Source organism: Coenobita brevimanus, chromosome 62 (genome assembly GCF_032717465.1).
Source record: "Coenobita brevimanus isolate Jiangsu-jjx chromosome 62, ASM3271746v2, whole genome shotgun sequence".
Classification (NCBI taxonomy): Eukaryota; Metazoa; Arthropoda; class Malacostraca; order Decapoda; family Coenobitidae; genus Coenobita; species Coenobita brevimanus.
Genome location: NC_137015.1, coordinates 34,699,631 through 34,719,557, shown reverse-complemented (window position 1 = coordinate 34,719,557; position 19,927 = coordinate 34,699,631). Strand labels below are relative to the sequence as shown.

Here is a 19,927-nt window from a genome sequence, read left to right as displayed (position 1 = left end):
TCAGCTGTGTTTTCCTGGGTGATTTTACCCATGAAGGCAGCCAATGTTCACCTGAGGGGTCGGCCTCATATTCCTCATCGCTAGAGGAATCGTCCATGGGGCAAGAGCGGCATGGTGAGGTGAGGTGATGCAGGTGGTGGTGCAGGGTGTGTTACAGCCAAGCAGACAGCTGTATACCTCACCTTTTGTGCGGGTGGAATCTCATCCTCGCTGCATGATTCTAACTCAGGTTGGATGTAGTCTGGATCAGCAACATCATCATCAGTGGGGGAATTACTTTCTCCATCGTAGGGGATTTTCAGGAGCTCATCATCTCATGTTGGGGAATACCGCAACGCACCATAGTGCTCACTCACTTACTCCCCACTCGGGAGGAGGGACGCAGAGATGACTCATAGCTTGGGTGTTAGGCCTAGACAGACATGGGAGTATCACAAGCAAGTATCTAGTGCCAAAATTGAATTTTTTGAATTTTGACAAATATCTTAAATTGGTGATGTACATGTACGTTGCTGGTATGTTGTGCATATGCATGGCCCGATGTACACATACGTCAGTGGCATGCGACAGGTTAAAGTTCAATAAAAGATAAAGTAAATGCTGAGTTCTGTATAATCAAGGAGTAACTGATGTAACATGCAGTTGGACAAGAGGACCACCAAGACATAAAGTAACTTGGTGGTGGGATGAGGGTGTAGAAGCTGCAGTTAAGGAGAAAAGAAGGCTTTTCCGGGAATGGAAGAAGGGTGGTAGCAAAGAGGAATATTTGGCTGCCAAGCATAGGGCTAGAAGAGAGGTATACAGAGCAAAGTCTGAGTCACAGAGACTATTACTTGATAAGCTAAATCATGGGGAAAGGAAAAATATGATATTTAGGGTGGCAGGTCGAGTGAAGAGGGATAATCGGGATATTATAGGTGAGCAGTGTGTGAAGAATGATGAAGGAAGGGTAGTGGTGAACAGTGAGGATATTAAAGATGCATGGAGAGAGCATTATAACCGGTTGTTGAATGAGGAGTTTGACTGGGACAGGGAAGGTTTGGAGCCAGCAGATCCAGTGTCTGGCCCTTGGCCTTTGATTGATACTGCTATTGTGAGTGAGGCAATAGGCAGGATGAGGGTGGGGAAGGCAGCAGGTGTGTCTGGGTTGACTACCAAAATGTTGAAGGCCTTAGGCGATATAGGGGTGAGTTTAGTCACTGACCTGATAAATAGGATTACTTGTGAGTGTGTTGTCCCAGATGATTGGCTGAAGAGTGTAATTGTAAATGTGTATAAAGGGAAGGGTGATGCCCTGGAAAGAGGGAATTATAGAGGTATAAAGCTTTTAGATCAGATAATGAAGGTAATGGAGAGAGTTTTAGAAGGTATGATTAGAGAAAGAGTGAATATTGATGAGATGCTGTTTGGGTTTATGCCAGGTAGGGGGACCACTGATGCTATATTCATTGTTCATCAGCTTCAGGAAAAATATATTGGTAGGAGAAGGGATCTTTATTTTGTATTTGTTGATTTGGAAAAGGCCTTTGATAGAGTCCCTAGAGAGGTGGTGAAGTGGGCAATGATAAAGCTTGGCTTGGAGGAGTGGCTGGTTAGGGTGGTTATGGCAATGTATGTGGGTGCTCACACCCAGGTAAGAGTGAATGGAGATTTGAGTGATGAGTTTTCCGTGAATGTTGGTGTGCATCAGGGGTCAGTCTTGAGTCCCATGTTGTTTATCATGGTACTTGAAGCCCTTTCACGTGACCCTAGAAACGGACTCCCGTGGGAGTTGTTGTATGCTGATGATTTGGTGTTGATTGCAGAGAACGAAAGGGAGGCGGAGGAAAGGTTTAGGAAATGGAGAGATGGTATGGGGCACAAGCGTTTAAGGGTAAATGCAGTTAAAACAAAAATGATGATATCTAGGGTTGGTGGCGGTACTGTCAAAGACGAGGGAGAGTGGCCATGTGCAGTTTGCCACAAGGGCCTGGGAAGTAATTCCATCTTGTGCGGTGTGTGTGATAAATGGGTGCATATGAGATTTAGTGGTATCACAGGTAGACTGCGAGATAATGCTGATTTTATGTGTACAACGTGTCGGGGTGAGCAGGTGGAGATTGTCAGACGTGAAAGGATTGAACTTGCTGGTGAATCTCTTAAGTGTGTGGAAGAGTTTTGTTATTTGGGAGACATGTTGTGTGCTGGAGGTGGGGCTGGGTGAGAAGTGGTTGGAAGAAATTCAGGGAGCACTTGCCTCTCCTGACATTGAGAGGACTCTCCCTACGTGCTAAGGGGTCTTTGTATGCAGCATGTGTTAGGAGTGTAATGCTGTATGGTAGTGAGACCTGGGCAGCGAAGGAGGAAGATATTCGCCGGCTCAGACGTACAGAAATGACAATGATTAGGTGGATGTGCAGTGCGTCCCTGCGTCCAAGGCCTGGAGGGGCTGGGTTTACGATGGAAGAGTTGAGAGGTAGGATGGGACTGGAGTGTATTGGTGTTGTGATGAGGAGAGGTAGATTGAGATGGTTTGGACATGTGGAGAGGATGGGGGATTATAATTGGGTGAGGAAGGTGAGAAGTGTTAATATTGGGGGTGGGGTTATGAGGGGTAGACCGAGAAAGACATGGGACGAGGTCATTAAGTGTGACCTCAGGGTTAAGGGACTGAACAGGGAGGCTGCAATGGATCATGCAGCGTGGAGAGCCGCCATTAGGTGACCAAGGCCGACACATGCAAGGATGTTGGAGCCTTTAAAAACGAAACGATCAGTTGTCATTTATTTACTATTGTCATGCCAGGTTTATATTGATGTATTTTTCCTCAGCCAGTCAAAATAGATGAAAAGTATTTAGTACCAAACAACTTGCATTTGTCTAATGATAATGTGACATCACCGGCACTATTTGCAAACTGTCAACAGTAATTAATTGAAAAACAAACAAAAATTGAAGTGTCAGTATTTTTTTTTCCACAGCTTTTTTTTGGGGAGGGGGGGTTCCAGACACTGGTTTTTCAACAACTTTGGCAGGTATATGTTTAAGTAATGTTAAAGTACAGTATACCATTTCAGGTAATGGTTTATATGGATGTCTACATGCTGCTGAAGTAAGAAATTCATTCATGAATTTATTTTCATAATTAACATTTCAGGTTAGTTCAGTGAGTCCAGTATAACTGTAATTGCATCAGATTTTCTTAATCCTTTGCTGCGACCTAGCATTTCTCAGTCATTCCCTCGGATGCGGCCTAAGTCCCTAAAAAATGAAAGTGCTAATTATAACTTTGTTGCTACTTTTCTAATAGGAAATGACCTTGAACTTTCCATTTTTACTGTAATAATGGTAAAAAATGTACCTTTCTACGAGAAAATTTTCATTTTCAGAGAAAAAATGCTATCTGTCTGTCTATAGCCCAACGCCCTAATCCCGCAAATGGTGGCTGCAGACAAAACGCCTCCAAGTCGCTCTGTCACCCACCATTTGACTCCCCTCCCCCCAACTCACTCCGCCCTCCCTCATATACCTCTCAACTCCATCCCTCCACCTCATCCTCGGTCTACCCCTCCCTCTCCCTCCCTCCACCTCACCTACATGCACCCTCTTAGTCAGTCTTTCATTCTCCATTCTCTCCACATGTCCAAACCACCTCAGTGTATTTCTCTTAATTTTCTCAACCACATCCACCCCACAATGTTCCTTCTTCATTTGTCAACCTGTCCCTCCATGTCACTCCACATACTCCTCTCAAGTAACTCATTTCCATTGCTCTCACTGTTGACTCGTTCCCCTCTTGTAAGGACCACGCCTCACTTCCATACGTCAGGGTAGGGATCACAGTACTATCATGCTGTGGCTTCTTAACTTCCATACTCACCTCCCTATTTATCATCACTGCTTTCAGTGTGCCAACAACCTTCCTTCCCTGCTGTACCCTTTCACGCACTTCATCCCCCAACATTCCATCCTTACTCATCACACTACTCAAGTACTTGAATGCACTTACATTCTCCATATCCTCACCATCCAACCTCACTGTACATTCTGTGACTTCATACCTCTAAAACACCATAACTATATATATATATACACTCAAGCCTCGATTTAGGGGACTGAATGGTGAATCAACTCGTCCCTTACTTGAAACTGTCCATTGTTTTACCACGTATAAAGACAATCTTATTATAAAATGCAATGATTGTTTCACTTATCTTACATATTTATATGATATGTGAATATTATTCTACGGGTACTGTATAAAGAAACATATTAATGTGTATAACCTAGACTTCACATATCATTTTTGAATGGTCTTGTCCGATTGTCAGACTATGGAGTCCCTTAAATCGAAGTTTGAGTGTATATATATATATATATATATATATATACTCACACACACACATAAGCCTCTGTGGTATAGTGTGTGTTTCGTACGTGGGTGAGCCAGGGTTCGCGCCTCGCCAGGGTAATAAACTTTGGGGGTGTTCACCCGGCCATGTACAGCATTGGCGGACACAAGGGTTGCTGTGGTTGAACCAGTGTCGCTTACTCTAAAGTATGCTTGCACCCAGTCGGCTTGCGTGGGCCGATTACACTTGGTTCACAGACTACACACACATCCAAAGCCACTTCAACACTACAATTACACATACAAGCACTTCTCACCCTACATATCTCCACCAGACAGCCTAAGCCACTTGGTAGAGATACATTAGCTGTATCGTCCCGACTTCGGTCGGGATAGGCCGGTCCTGCAGTGGATACTCAAACGGCTGATGATGATGATGATGATATATATATATATATATACAGTAATCCATTTAGTAATAACTGGACGTCCAATTCCCGGACACCCGACTTTCCAGACATTTTGGGCCTGGGCCTTTGGAACCCGAAAATGGCAAAAAAAAAAAAAAAAATGGGGGGGGGGGATTTTTTCCACCCATAATTTGAAATTGGCGCACAGCGCCTAACAGCTGTGTTTACAAACGGCCGCTGGCCCCCAGCTGTTCCTCCCCCCTCCCCAGTTACCGCCTAACTACCATCGTGAGTAGACGCTCATGACAGTGGATGCCGCACTTACTCGTTTTTGTGAATAAACAGTGAATAAACTGCATTACCTCACCACTAGACCACATGGGAATGTACAGTGTTGTGCAGTGTTAAGAAATTAGAATTTACAGTGCAAAGGATTAAGTGTGCAGTGCAAACTGGTGGTTGATGCTGGCGTGGTGCAGTTAAGAACAGAATGTGCAGTGATAAACAATTATAACTCACAGTGCAAAGAATTAAGTGCAGCACAACACTGAATTACACTACATGCTTCAAGAGCATTTTCACCACAGCCAGAGCCTTAGAGGAAGCGACCACAGACATGCTGTAAGTACCCTGTACACTGCTAAATATTTTCCATACTAACATATAATTCCTCATTCTCTTGTTCGTTTTCATTTATTTCATGCCTTATGCCAATTAGTGGTGTGAATAGGGTCTTATGTAGGTGCGAAGCATGTCTGGTAGGGAGTTATTTAGGTGGCTTTCAAAGTTAGGCTGGGTTAGGGTGCATAAGTACTAGTCTAGGAGGCAGGGGCCCAATATCCAGACAAAACCAATTCCCGGACATGCCTTAGGCCCTGTTGCATCGGATATTGGAGGGATTGCTGTATGTATATATATATCTATCTATCTATATACCTAGGCTGCTTCCCCCAAGGAAAGGGAGGTAGCCGAGACAGGACGACACACTCCCCATTTACTCATCCATTCAAACACATTCATTCGCATCTTAGCCCCAAAGGGGAGAACGGACAGATCCTCACCGCACCACACCGCACAAGGGTCAACTCTGCATCGCAATCAGTGACATCCACAGCAGGGCCCGACAGCAGATCTGGTTTACCCCTGCCACATCATAACAGACTCATCCCCTTACCCGCACCTGACCTGAAATAGCTGATCAGACCAAATGCGGGAGAATATCCCCTCAGGGCTGCGTCATCTCTTGTTCATTCACAATTTCTCTCCATTTATTTCTGTCACGCACAGCCACTCTTCCTTGCTCAACAGACATCCCTCTCGCATCCAGCGCTCTCTTCACACTGTCCATCCATCCTATTCGTGGTCTTCCTCTCAGCCTTACACCTCTCACATCAGATCTAGTTATCTTTTTCACCAATCGCTCATTATCCATTCTCTCCATGTGCCCAAACCATCACAACACCCTCTGCTCAACTTTACCAGCCATCTCCCGAACAACTCCAGTTCTCCTTCGCACTTCATCATTTTGCACCCGATCCATACGCATCACTCCACACATACTCCTCAGACACCTCATCTCCATTACATTCAAACTTTTCCTCTCTGCTACACCCATATTCCATGTTTCAGCCCCATATAATGCAGTCGGTACCACAACACCCTCATACAGCCTTCTCTTTACATCCATTCTAAGCGAACGACATCTAAACACTTTTTTCATTCCTCCCAGCACCTTTCCTACTTCATTTATTCTAAACTTCACTTCTGCATCTATTCTTCCACCCACAGCAACATGTGACCCTAGATATTTAAAACACTCTACCTCCTCAAGCAACTCGCCATTCAAAACTATATTCATCCCCCTACCATCTACGAACCTCGTACACTTCATCACTATACTCTTATTCTCATTTACTTTCAATTTCCTCCTTTCACACACCCTTCCAAACTCCTCTACCAACTGTCTCAATCTCTCCTCTGAATCAGCCACCAGTGCGTATCGTCTGCAAACAGCAGCTGTTTCAAATTCCACTCTCCACCATCAACATTAATTATATATATATATATATATATATATATATAAAATATTATTGGCCTGAAGAGGTTAAACAAAGTACTGCACAGCTTCTTAATTATAAGAATTTAACTTGGTAGATGACTGTTCGTTACTGCTACAAGTTGCCCTCCCTGCTTTATGCTTGTGCTCTAGATTTCCACCTCATTCTCTCTTGGTATCATTCATGTGTACCATTTGCTGTCAGGTTGTGCTGGAACACTCAGGCAAGCGCAAGATTGTGTTCTCTTGCTTCCATCCTGACATCTGCACAATGCTACGCCTCAAGCAGAACCGCTACCCTGTCATGTTCCTAACCCAGGGTGTCACCAAACGCTGGCCACCGTATGAGGACCAGCGCACTTCCACAATACACCAGGCCATATTTTATGCCATTAATGCTGATATTCTGGTAAGTTTGTCTGTGTTCTTGACATTTTCCTCAAAATTTGAAATCGAGACTAACATAGTAGTCATTGCTTTGCTTGGTTACATGAAATACGTGTACGAAGTTTTGAGACCGCTTTAAAATTGATGGCCAGTACATATGTAATAATACACTAATGTTTACTACATCCAGTATTTTATGTTAATTTTGTGTGTAGTTGGGTTAGGATGATGGTGAGAATATGACTTGCTCATCATACTCTTTTGCTAACCAGTTTGTTTATCCATAAACCCCAGGGAATAAATGTGCACACCGAGGATGTAATGCGAGATCCAAGCCAGCTACAGTGCGCCCTGGATCACAAGCTCATTGTCTTCTGCTGGGGCGACCACAACAATGACCAAGAGAATATAAAGTTCCTCAAGAGGGCTGGTCTTCATGGCATTATATATGACAAGTAATATACCATATTACAATAGTAGGCTTTAGTGATAGGTCAATGGATATACTGTACAGGCAGTTTTCATGAGTGCATGTAAGGTGAAAGATGTACAGGGTGTATAGAAGGTAAGATGGGAAAAAGTTGAGAGGAAATTCAAGAATGATTGAGGTAAAACTGGTGATGTACATGGAGGAGGGTGACTTAGAGTTTTGGGAGAGTATAGTGATTAGTTGTTATAGTTTTGGAGATGTTTTTGTTGTGGCTGCCTTGAATGAACTCTGTGATGAGTTGTTTGGCAGTATAGACAGTCCTTACTGGATGCCAGGGATGTGTTGATATTTTATATTTTTCCTTTACAGTCGTTAGGAGTGTAATGCTGTATGGTAGTGAGATCTGCATAGTAAAGAAAGAGGATATTTCTAGGCTCAGATGTACAGAAATGACAATGGATGTGTAGTGCATCCTTGAATGCAAGGCCTAAGGGGGCTATGACTGACTGAAGAGTTAAGAGGAAGGATGGGACATGAATGTATTGATGTTGTGATGTGGAGGGATAGATTGAGATGATATGGGCATGTTGAGAGGATGGAGGATGACAGTTGGGTGCAGAAGGTGAGAAGTGTAAGCATTAGGGGTAGGGTTGTGAGGGGTAGACCAAAAAAGACCTGGGACAGGGTCGTAGAGTATGACCTCAGGGTTGAGGGACCAAATGGGGAGACTGCCAGAGACTGAGCAATGTAGAGAGCCACCACCAGCTGAGCAAGGCTTATGCCTGCAAGCATGTTGGAGCCTTTATAAATGATACGATACGATACTGTAAATTGGGGGAAATTAGTAAATCAGCTTTATGGGTAACAAGGATATTTAAGAGGCACTTTTATAGTGCATACTATGGACTGAATGATTTGTGTGAAGGGCTTATGGTAGAAAGATTGAGCTAACTTAAATTACAGGTGCAGAGTAGCAAATATTAATAAATCGTTGAAATAATTGAACAAGAAGTAAAGGATGGCATTTTATTGTAGTTGATATTGGATCAGTTCAGAGAAGTTGAGTGCAGGTTGAGAAGATAACGTTGAGAAAAGAACATCCATCCATTGTCCAACCCAGTTTTGCCCAATTAGCAACATAGGGGCAGGGGACTAGGCTACTCAGTCCAAACATATAAGGCAGGAGTGAACAGTTGATCACCCTAAGTAGCTTTCTATCTATCTGTCTATTGCCAGATGCCTTAATCCCGTAAAGGGTGGCCCGAAACAAATCACCTCCCTGTAACCCGGTTCCCTGCCATTTCATTACCCTGCTCCCAACTGACACCCCCCTCTCTCATATACAGTACTTCTCCACTCCATCCCACCTTCTTATCCGTGGCCTCCCCCTCCCTCTCCCCCCACTCTCCACCTCACTCACATACATTCTCCTTGTTAGTCTCTTGCTCTCCTTCCTCTCCACATGGCCAAGCCACCTCAGTGTATTTTTGCTTCTGCTTTCTGTCACATCCACAGCCATACCACAGTGCTCCTTCACTTCCTCATTTGTCAGTCTTTCTCTCCATGTAACTCCATAGGCTCCTCTAAGATAACTCATTTCCACTGCTGTCACTCTTGACTTGTGTCCTTCCAACAAGGTCCAAGCTTTACTTCCGTAGGTTAGAATTGGTATCACAGTACTATCATGCAATGACATATGTATTTCCATGCTCACTTCGCTGTTTCTTATTCCATCATCCAATCCTACATTGCCCCTTGAGGAGTGTAGGAGCCCAGGGCTAGGCAGTTGGTCCTGACATTTAAGATGATAGTGACCAGCCTCACTCATTCCTGAGTGGCATTACGTGAGCAATATACCCCAACCACCCCTTGGATCAAACCTTCACCGGCTCAATCTGATTGGAGCGCAATAATTAGCCACAAAACCACCAGGTGCCAAAATCTGGTTGTATGGTTACGACCCAGATTAGTAAATGGTTTTCTGGTGTACAGGAAACCATTTGGCTTGTCACTGAGTGTAGAGTCACCCACAGGCAGAAGGGAGAGGAAAGAATGAAGGGAAGAAAGACAGAGGAGGGAGCATAAAGTCACCCATAGGCAGAAGTTACTGCTTTCAAAGAATCAGCAACTATTCTTCCTTGTTGTACCCGTTCAAGCACTTCACCCTCTAAATGTCCATCCTTTTTCATCTACTACCCAGTTACTGAAATTCACTCAGTTTCCATTTCCTTATCATCCAATCTCACTGTACATCCAGTGACTTCATTTATCTCGAAGACCATAACTTCACTCATCCCTTCATTTACCTTTAGATTCTGTTTCTTACACACTGTTCCAAACTCATCCTTCAAGTCTTGCAGTTTCCCTTCATCTTCACTTAACAATACATTATCATTTGCAAACAACAGTACAGGGAGTTTCCAAATGTTGCCCTCTCTCATTAAAGCCATTTCAACATGCACTGTCCTACCTTGTATCTCTTTTATGACTCCATCCATATACAGATTGAACAACCATGGAGACAATTTTTTTTTTTTTTTTTTTTTTTTATGAGAGGAAGAAGGAACCAAAGGCTGAGCCCAAAAAAAACATTCCTTCCTAGAAAAAAACAAAAAAACAAAAAAGAGCCAAATTCAAGATCCGCTCATTTCGAGATGTCTGGACACACTGCATTTGAAAGGCTGGAGATCATAGGAAGTAGGAAATACAGACAGAGGGAGACAATTCCAGAGTTGACCTGTTGCATAAATGAAGGACTGGGAGTAACAGTTAACTCTTGCATTAGAGAGTTGAACAGAAAAGGGATGAGAGTTTGTTGCTAGACGGGTGCGTAACGCCCGTCGTAGAGGTGGAGGGATGCAAGCAGACAGTTCAGAGGAGCAGTGACCATTGAAGCAGCGATAGAAAAGAGTTAAAGAGGCCACAGTGCGGCGAAGAGACAGAGGTTGAGGGGACCCAGTAAGAGGAGGAGAGTTGATGAGACAAATAGCCTTTGACTCCATGCTATTGAGAAGAGCTGTATGTGGGGAGCATCCCCACACATGAGAGTTGTACTCTTAACAGGGGCGAATAAAACCCGTGTATAAAGTCAGCAACTGTGCAGGGGTAAAGAAGGCACTGAGTTGGCTTAGCACACCCAATCTCTTGGAAGCAGATTTTACAGGAGATGCAATATGATCTTTCCAAGATAAATCCCGTGTGAATGAAACCCCAAGCATATTTAACCTGCCCCGTCCCGTCGACGTATGGGTACGTTGCAACGTTTTGCATTTGCCAGTCCCAACGACGTACTGGTATGTCGTGCAATTGCGAGGTCCCTAATTTGCACAATTTTCAATTTTCGCGCGTGATCTTTCGTACGTATACACGGGACACCTTCCTCTATTCTTCTACAAGATGCCAAGCAGGTACGATGCCTTACACTTCATAACCTCCCCCCCCCCCATTATCTCAGCAATTCACCTGTTACCAGTGACCTGGCCAATAAAGACATTCAGGGCCAGAGTGATTCCCCAATCGAAGACAATGTGGAGGACAAAGTTTACATAGCATTAGAGGAAGAAACAGTCAGAAATGATGATCAGGTAATGTGGCAAAAGAAGGTCAGGAATGATGATGAGTTAGTGAGTGAAACAATGCTTATAATGCCTGTATTACTGTTTGAAAACCAATATACTCTTGTGCTACATATAAATTCATACCATATAAATAAATAAATACCGTTTAGGAGTGGTGTGGAATAGTTATCCTCCCATAGAATTCGTTTTCTTTGCAGCCAGCCTGATAGAAAACCCTGTAAGGTAAGGAGGTACTCCTACCTGTATCGAGTATTATAAACCTCAGGTGAGCGATTTCTCTATGAATTTTCGATGTTTCTCACCAAAAGCTGAGGTTTTAGCCAAAAACAAATTTTTCCAAAAATGCTTGGGACTGGGGGATGTCGGATATGCAAAAGTGCTCGGGACGTGACAGGTTAAGGATGATGCAGGATTGAGCTGGATATTATTAAACATTAGTGGGTACTCCTGTGGAAGATTTTGACGAGTTGATAGGTGTGAAAACTGGGTCTTTAATGCATTAAAAACAACAAGATTATTTTTACCCCAGTCAGAGGTATGAGCCAAGTCAAACATTAGATGTGCCTTAGTCTCATCCCTTGTTTGTTGAAGTAACTGGAGATGGACGTTGCAGAAACCGAATGGAAAGGTGAAGGGTGGAATCATCAGCGTACGAGTGGATAGGATTAGATGTACTGCTTAGATCATTGATGAATAAAAGGAAGAGAGTTGGTGATAGGACAGAGCCCTGAGGAACACCACTGTTGATAGATCTAGGAGAAGAACGATGGCTGTCTACAACAGCAGCTATAGAACGACCAGAAAGGAGGCTGTAGATGAAGGCATGGATAGAAGGATAGAAACCGTAAGAGGGCAGTTTGGAAATTAAAGATTTATGCCAGACTCAATCGAAAGCCTTTGAGATGTCAAGTGCAATGGCAAAGCTTTTGCCAAAGTCCAGAAAGGAGGATGGCCAGGAATGTGAAAGATAGGTGAGAAGATCACCAGTGGAGCATCCCTGACGAAACCCATACTGACGATCAGAAAGAAGGTTGTGACAGGAAAGATGCTTTAAAATTTTTCTATTAAGAATAGGCTCAAAAACTTTTGAGACAGGATGTTAAAGCAATTGGATGATAGTTAGAGGGTTGGGAATGGTCACCCTTCTTTAGGAGTGGCTGAATGAGAGCAAACTTCCAGCAAGAAGGAAAGGTACAAGTTGAAAGACGAAGGCAAAAAAGTTTACCTAGGCAGGGTGTAAGCACAGAAGCACAGTTCTTGAGGACAACAAGAGGGACTCCATCAGCCCCATATGCCTTGTTAATATTGAGGCCAGTGATGGCAGAAAATACATCAGCTGATGAAATTTTAATGTCAGCCATGAGGGAGTCTGGGGGGGGAAGTGATGGAGGAACAGCACCGGAATCGGCTAAGGTGAAATTGGAGGAGAAAGTCTGAGCAAAGAGATCAGCTTTATCAGTAGAAAAAACAGTTACAGAGCCATTGGAGTAGAAAAGAGGAGGGAAAGATGATGAGGTAAAGTTGTTAGAAAGGTTTTTGGCAAGGTGCCAGATGGAGCGAGAAGAATTTGAGTTGGAGAGTTGAGAGCATTGAGTATGGATGAAATTATTTGTAAAAGAGCGAAGAACAGACTTAGCACGATTCCAGGCAGAAACATAAAAAAGACGTGATTCAGGGGTGGGTTGGCTCCGGTACCTTTTAAAGGCCCTCTCATTGTTGCGGACAGCATTAGAACAAGCATGATAAAACTAAGGCTTTCTTACATTAGTCAAAGGATATGAGAAAGAAATGTATGCTTCCATGCCTGAGAGAATAACCTCCGTAATACGCAAGGCACACTCAGATGGCTCCTGGCCATGGAAGCAATAATCATTCCAGGGAAAATCAAAGAATTGCTGCCTGAGGGCCTCCCCATCCGCAGCTCCAAAGTGCCACAGATGATGTTTCTTTGGAGGGTCCACAGGCCGTACCGGAGCGATAGAACAGGTTGTAATAAGGTTATGATCGGAGGAGCCCAACAGAGAGAAAAGATTAAGAGTGTAAGCAGAAGGATTAGTTGTAAGGAAGAGGTCAGGTATGTTGGAGATCATTCCAAGGTGGTGAGGAATACAGGTAGGGTGCTGTACAAGCAGTTCTAGGTCATTAAGTATAGAAAACATGTAGACTTGTTCACCAGGTGGATCAGTGAAAGGAGAGGAGAGCCAAAGGTGGTGGTGAACATTGGTATCTCCTAGAATGGAGATTTCAGAGGAAGGAGAAGTGGATAGAATGTGTTCTCTCTACTATTTTAATGTTTCAGTCCAACATTCAAATAGTAGAATTCTCTCAGTTCACCATTCACACGTACTGCAGCCTTAGCCCTCTCATACGTACTCTTCATGGCATTCTGCAACTTCGCATTTACTCCATATATTCTTAATACAGGCAGACCCTGATTTACGATACCCCTAGATGCGATACCCAAGAATAGTGATGGGGTAGAAATACCACTCCACCCCACCTATCGTAGGCCTACCCTTTTTATTATTATTACTGTATTATTTTATTATTATTATTATATTATTATTATTATTATTATTATTATTACCAATTTTGATGATAATTTAGACTCGGGTTTTGTGTTTAAGTTGATTTTAAACTGTTTTTAGACTCAGATGAATGTGTTTTAGTCATTGGTGGAGTGAACATTGTTATTTGGGGTACAGATTCTCTTCCATCAGAAGAGGTACAAAACAGTGTGGACAACTACATTAGGCGACTCAACAAAGAATATTTCATCTTTGACCATTGAACATCTAAGCTATCATGGAATACATAATAATAATTTTGAATAAATATTAATAATTATGAAAGCCTCAAAGAGAAAATATTTCATGCATTGATGAAAACTGTGACACTGATAAATTATGTGTTTACATTCGGACTGTTCAAGGAAAAACATGTTGAAAATGCGAAAGAACTTCTAAACAAATGTTGGAAAATAAAAAAGAATAAAATATGGGAGCTCAGCAACCAGAACATTAACTAAAATGACATAAATAGGAGCCGTTGAAAAGGCTATCCCGAGCACAAGCAGTAAATCATGTTTTTACATTTGGGCTGTTCAGGGGAAAACACTGAAAATACAAAGAAATTTCTAAGAAGGTGTTGGAAAATAAAAGAGAAGAGTGTAAAGGAGCTCAGCAACCTGAACAGTAACTAAAACAACATAAAAGGGGCCGTTGAAAAGGCAATCCCGATCTCATCATCAGTCGATGATTCGTGTGTTTACGTTTGGGCTGCTCATGGGAAAACGCTTTGAAAATACAAAGGAATTTTTAAATCAGTGTTAGAAAACAGGTGCTCTGCAGCCAGAACAGTAACTTAAGCGGCATAATGAGGGGCCATTGAAAAGGCCGTCCCGATTGCATCATTGATTGTATTCCCCGTCAAAACATCAGTGATTTTCTCCGTAACAACAGTTGGCACCTTGGATGATTGTGCATCATTCATTCATTATTATTATACATAATAGATGTTTATTTAATTGTCCTGAGACTGTTTGATTGTGGGATTGTATACAGTGCTGCTGCTTCTTCTCTACCAAGTTTGAATATGAATCGGAGATCGTATTCTCCAATGACCTTGACTGGGTACAAGTGAGATGGGCACTGGTTTTAGGCTTAGGTTAGCTTATTTTACAGCTGATAGACCATTTAGATTGGGTTCAAACCCTTTTTTTTGGGGGGGGGGTAGGACTTGGTGCAGGAGGAAACCCAAGGCTCAAAAACACATCCCTATACTTTACTTGTTAAATCTACTGAGATACGATACCCCGTCTAGCAATGGGTTTTTATTGAACCAATTGCATCATTAAACCAGGGTTTGCCTGTATTTTCCACATACCATGTCTATCCACCCTGTCATATGCTTTATCCAAATCCATGAAGGCAGCACACAACTTTCCCTTCTCTAGAAACTGAAGACCTAAGAATGAATATCTGATCTATGCAACCTCATCCCTCCCTAAAACCTCTGTTCATCACCAACTAATCATCATTATTATTATTATTATCCAATCCTATGTTGCCCAATGAGGAGCGTAGGAGTCCAGGGCTAGACAGGTTGGTCCTGACATTTAAGATGAGAGTGACCAGCCTCACTCATCCCTGAGTGACATTACATGAGCAGTACACCCCAACCACCCCTTGGATATAAATCTACACAGGCTCAATCCAATTGGAGCGCCTTAATTACCCACTAAACCACCAGGCACCATAATTTGGTTATATGGTTACCAGTCAGCATAGTAAATGGTTTTCTGGTATACAGGAAACTATTGGCTTGTCACTTATTGTAGAGTCACCCATAGGCATCATCATTCATTCATTCGTTTACAGATTCCCTGCACCTGTAGTGCAGGCCAGGCCATACATTTGCCCGGTCAGTGGGGTATAGGCTGATTAAAAAATAGTAAGGAGGAAGACAGGGCCTAGGGATTGCCCAGCACACATGCCCTGTCTCTTGGCTGGCTGTGTGGTGTGTGTGACCCATAGGCAGAAGGATGAGGAAAGAATGAAGAAAAGGAAGACAAAAAGGGGAGTGTAAAGTTGCCCGAAGGCAAAAGGTAGAGGAAAGGAGGAAGGAAAGAAAGAAGAGGAAGGAAGGAAGGAGGAGAGGAAAGGGCAGACACCCAAAGCAGCACCACATCGGGTGAGTGGATGGTGAACGCCCCCACCTGCCACCAAGTAATTCATCTGTTAATTCCCTGTTAATTAGTATCTTACCATACATTTTGCCTGTTACACTAAGAAAACAAATGCCCCTTTGATTACCACACATTTCTTTTTCTCTTTTTCCTTCGTACAGGGGAATAATTTTACCTGACTTCCAATCCTCTGGGACTCTACCTTCCTCCCAGGCCAATCTGCACATCTTCAATATCGTATCCAGTCTGCTACTGTCTTTCCCCCATGCTTCATTGCACCACACACTTCATCAATTCCTGGAGCTCTGCCCATTTTGACTTTCTTTATTGCTCCTACTACTTCCATCCTGCTGATTTCTGCCTCTCTTCTCATGTCTCCTCCAAGTCATTCCCCAGCCACCGATCCTCGCATCACTTTCATTCTTAATGTTAAACAGTTCCTGAAAGTGTTCACTGCATCTGCTCACGTTTTTGCCATTCTCCACTATCAGTCTACCATTTTCATCTTTCACTCCCCAACTAATGTCTCTATCAACCTGCCTTACTCTATGTACCTCTTTCCAGATTATTTTCTTACATTCCCTCCACTTTATGCTCAGATTCCCTTCAAATTCCTCATCCACTCTTCTTACTCTCTCATACTCATCTTTTCACCTCTCTTCTTCTCTACATGTAACTCCCTCCTCTGTCTTTCAATTTCTTCAATGTAAGTAGCTGTGCATGTGTAATGAGCAACCATTCCACAGAATTAGACCCTTATTGGCTGTATCTGGTTGGGGCACCTTATTTTACATGACTACCTGGCGTATAAAAATTGTGTGATTGGAAGAGACTTAATGTTCTGCATCACTGCATAACATGAAGGCCCACTCTTAAAATCCTACATGCATCAGAGAGTTGTTCCATGAAAGAGAAAGTACTCATGTTAAAGGTGTATTTTGTGGTTAAAGTTAGTAGTATGTTGGTTTAACCCTCCTCAGGTATACCTACAGTTCCGCTTACAACTTAGGTATACCTGGGTCTGTCAGACCCAGCTTATTCACTTAACTCAACATATTTTTAAAAAATGAAAAAAATCCCAAACTTTTTATTTTTATTTTTTTTTATTTATTATTATTTTTTTTTTCACCATACACAGAAACAAAGAACACTATGAGCCTAGCACTTTTGTCGCCACTTGAGGGATGGAGGTCCTTCATTATGGACATAGTGGGTCCCACGCAGCATAAAAACAACCTGCAAACTCGGAGTGAAAAATTCTTCCCCCTCCTCTGGTACACCTGGATCTTATAGACCCGACATGCAGTTCTAAGTGATATATTGTAGAAACATAGAGAGACACGAGCACAAAAAGTTACGAATCTATAGAGATGGACAGGGATCCCTGGCATCTCTTAGTTATTGAACTAATCGCCCAGGTCTGTCAGACCCAGGTGTTCCTGAGGAGAGTTAATGTGGGATAGAGACCGCAATAGTTTGCTTTAAATTGATTTTGCACTAAATCGAGTATAGTGTTATTTTTTATTTTGTATGTTGGGTCTATCCATCCATTCATTCATTTATTCATGTAATCCTTTATTACCAATACCCACTGAGGAGTGTAGGGACCTGGGGTTAGGCTGTTCAGTCCAGCCATCAGTGGTGAGAGTGACGTGTCACTCTTCACTAAATGACATGAGCAGTATACCCCAATCACCTCTCAGATGTAAACCTGTGGAGACCATGTCTGAGTAGAGTGACATAACTTACTAGATGACCAGGAGTCAAGTGTAGTAAGCGGATTCTTGGGTTACAGAGAAATTATTTGTCTTTTCAATCAGTTTAGAGTTTGCTGAAGGTTGGACTACTCCAAGAAAGTTTCATTATCCCTCCTGTGTTATGTCTTAATAATTTACTGTACTAACTGCCTAGCCCCAGACTTCTACTATCCTCATGGGGCGATGTAGGATTGGATGATGAATGGATGGATGGATATGCTTTCAGTTCAGCTTACAGAATTTGCCACAGCCTAGTCCTTGTGTATTACAGAATTGATGTTTATAACACAAAAGACAAGAAGGAGAGTATCTTCCTCTGTGAGGAGCGTGAAGCAGCTGCTGCTATGATGTCTGCCAGCCAAGGAGGTGAACAGAGAGAGGGGAACACAAAGGAGGGGAAATCTCACCAAGAGGAGGAGGAACAGCAGCAGCAGCAGGAGAAGGTTGAAGAAATTGAACCCAGTACTTCCAAGATCAGCCCCCCTGTCCCTCCTACTTACTCATGTAAGGCCGGCAGCAGTAGTGGTGCATCAGCATCAGAACATAGCAGGGATGGCAATTCCCACAACCACTGCTGTCCCACCTCATTCACTGGCATTCTCACCAGCTAATTAAACATCTGGTCTGGCCATCAGATTTTTTTTTCTTTCTTTAATCCTTTCTTCTCCCCGTGAATGAGTGGTTGTGGGCTGCCAGTTTTAACCTTGGGCTGCAGCATGCCTGTCAGGCAGGATTAAATTTCTCTTTCTTCTTGCAAGCAAAACAAATTCTGGGTATCTCCATGTGTTGTAATGTATTGAAGACACCATGTTTTTGCCCCTTTTTGGTAATTGAAGTATGTTTTAGCTCACTAGCCACCAGGCAGTCAGGAAATAATACGATAAAAAGACAGGGTACATCAGTTTGTCTGACCACACCTCAGATGTAAACTCACAATTCATGTCATAAGAAAATGTAGGAGATTCTAAAGATTTGAGATTGTGGAAGCACATTGCAGACTGTTGGAATGCCTTCTGAAGGCAGATGACAACCAAGGGGTTACATAGGTCTCTCTCTCTCTCTCTCTCTCTCTCTCTCTCTCTCTCTCTCTCTCTCTCTCTCTCTCTCTCTCTCTCTCTCTCTCTCTCTCTCTCTCTCTCTCTCTCTCTCTCTCTCTCTCTCTCTCTCTCTCTCTCTCTCTCTCTCTCTCTGCTATTGAAGTGTGAAATTAAGAAATCTGTGAGGAGGATGGTGAGTAAATTTATCTTTGAAATAAAATTAGTGTTAGAGTGGATTTAAGGAGAGAGAGAGAGAGAGAGAATATGCAAAACAAAGGAGTGCTTTTACAGTAAACTCTCAGTTATGGGGCATTATTCAGCCAAGCCCTACGCCAAATAACGTGAAACGCAGGATATTGCTTAGTACCTCTCCATTGGCTCAACATTGGGCATCAAGCTGGATTTTGTATTACTGTCTTTCTTTCCCCTATTCTAAAAATTTTCCCATTAGTCCATCCATCCATCCATCATCCAATCCTACATTGCCCCATGAGGAGCGTAGAAGTCCAGGGCAAAGCAAGTTGGTCCTGACATTTAAGATGAGAGTGACCAGCCCCACTCATCCCTGAGTGACATTACGTGAGCAATAAACCCCGACCACCCCTTGTGCTATAACTACCCACTAAACCACCATGCGCCAGAATTTGGTTCTATGGTTACCACCCAGCATAGTAAATGGTTTCCTGGTATACAAGAAACCATTTGGCTTGTCACTCAGTGTAGAATCACCCATAGGCAGAAGGAAGAGGAAAGAACGAAGGAAAGAAAGAGAGAAGAGGGAGTGTAAAGTCACCTGTAGGCAGAAGGATGAAGAAAGAATGAAGAAAAGAAAGACAGAAGAGGATAGAAAGAAAGAAGGATGGAGAAGAGGAAAGGGCAGACACCTGAGAGCAGCACTACATCAAGTAAGTGGATGGTGAGTGCCCCCACTTAGTAAAAGATGAAAACTAAGCATAAATTACAGTAAAATAATGATACGTTACAGAATACTAATACAGCATCGGTTGGCTACCGATTATGAGCCAGTTGATACGCCTCAACACCTGATATTGCACAGAACCACCGGTTATGTCCTATTTCTGCGCCAGATGTTGCTTTAATAGAGCCGAGCCAGCAACACCGGATATTGCATTGGGCTAGATAGTGCGATGACTGATAATTGAGAGTTTACTGTAGCTAAATGACAAGGTTGGTGATCATTTAGTGCTAAATTTAAATGCAGCGGCCCCCAAGTGTATGCTGTATCTGTACGAAT

The 19,927-nt window shown here is 42.9% G+C and overlaps 1 protein-coding gene across 1 annotated transcript in view; it reads left to right on the top strand.

Moving 5' to 3' along the window:
* LOC145404035 (glycerophosphocholine phosphodiesterase GPCPD1-like) overlaps nucleotides 1-19,927 on the top strand; it is a 165,016-nt gene that overhangs the window by 145,039 nt on the left and 50 nt on the right. The window contains exons 11-13 of the mRNA XM_080275637.1: nucleotides 7,002-7,205; nucleotides 7,478-7,638; nucleotides 17,907-19,927. The exon at nucleotides 17,907-19,927 is cut by the window's right edge and continues 50 nt beyond it. Of these exons, the coding sequence (XP_080131763.1) occupies nucleotides 7,002-7,205; nucleotides 7,478-7,638; nucleotides 17,907-18,246 (705 nt within the window). The 3' untranslated portion in view covers nucleotides 18,247-19,927. The remainder of the gene's footprint in view (nucleotides 1-7,001; nucleotides 7,206-7,477; nucleotides 7,639-17,906) is intronic.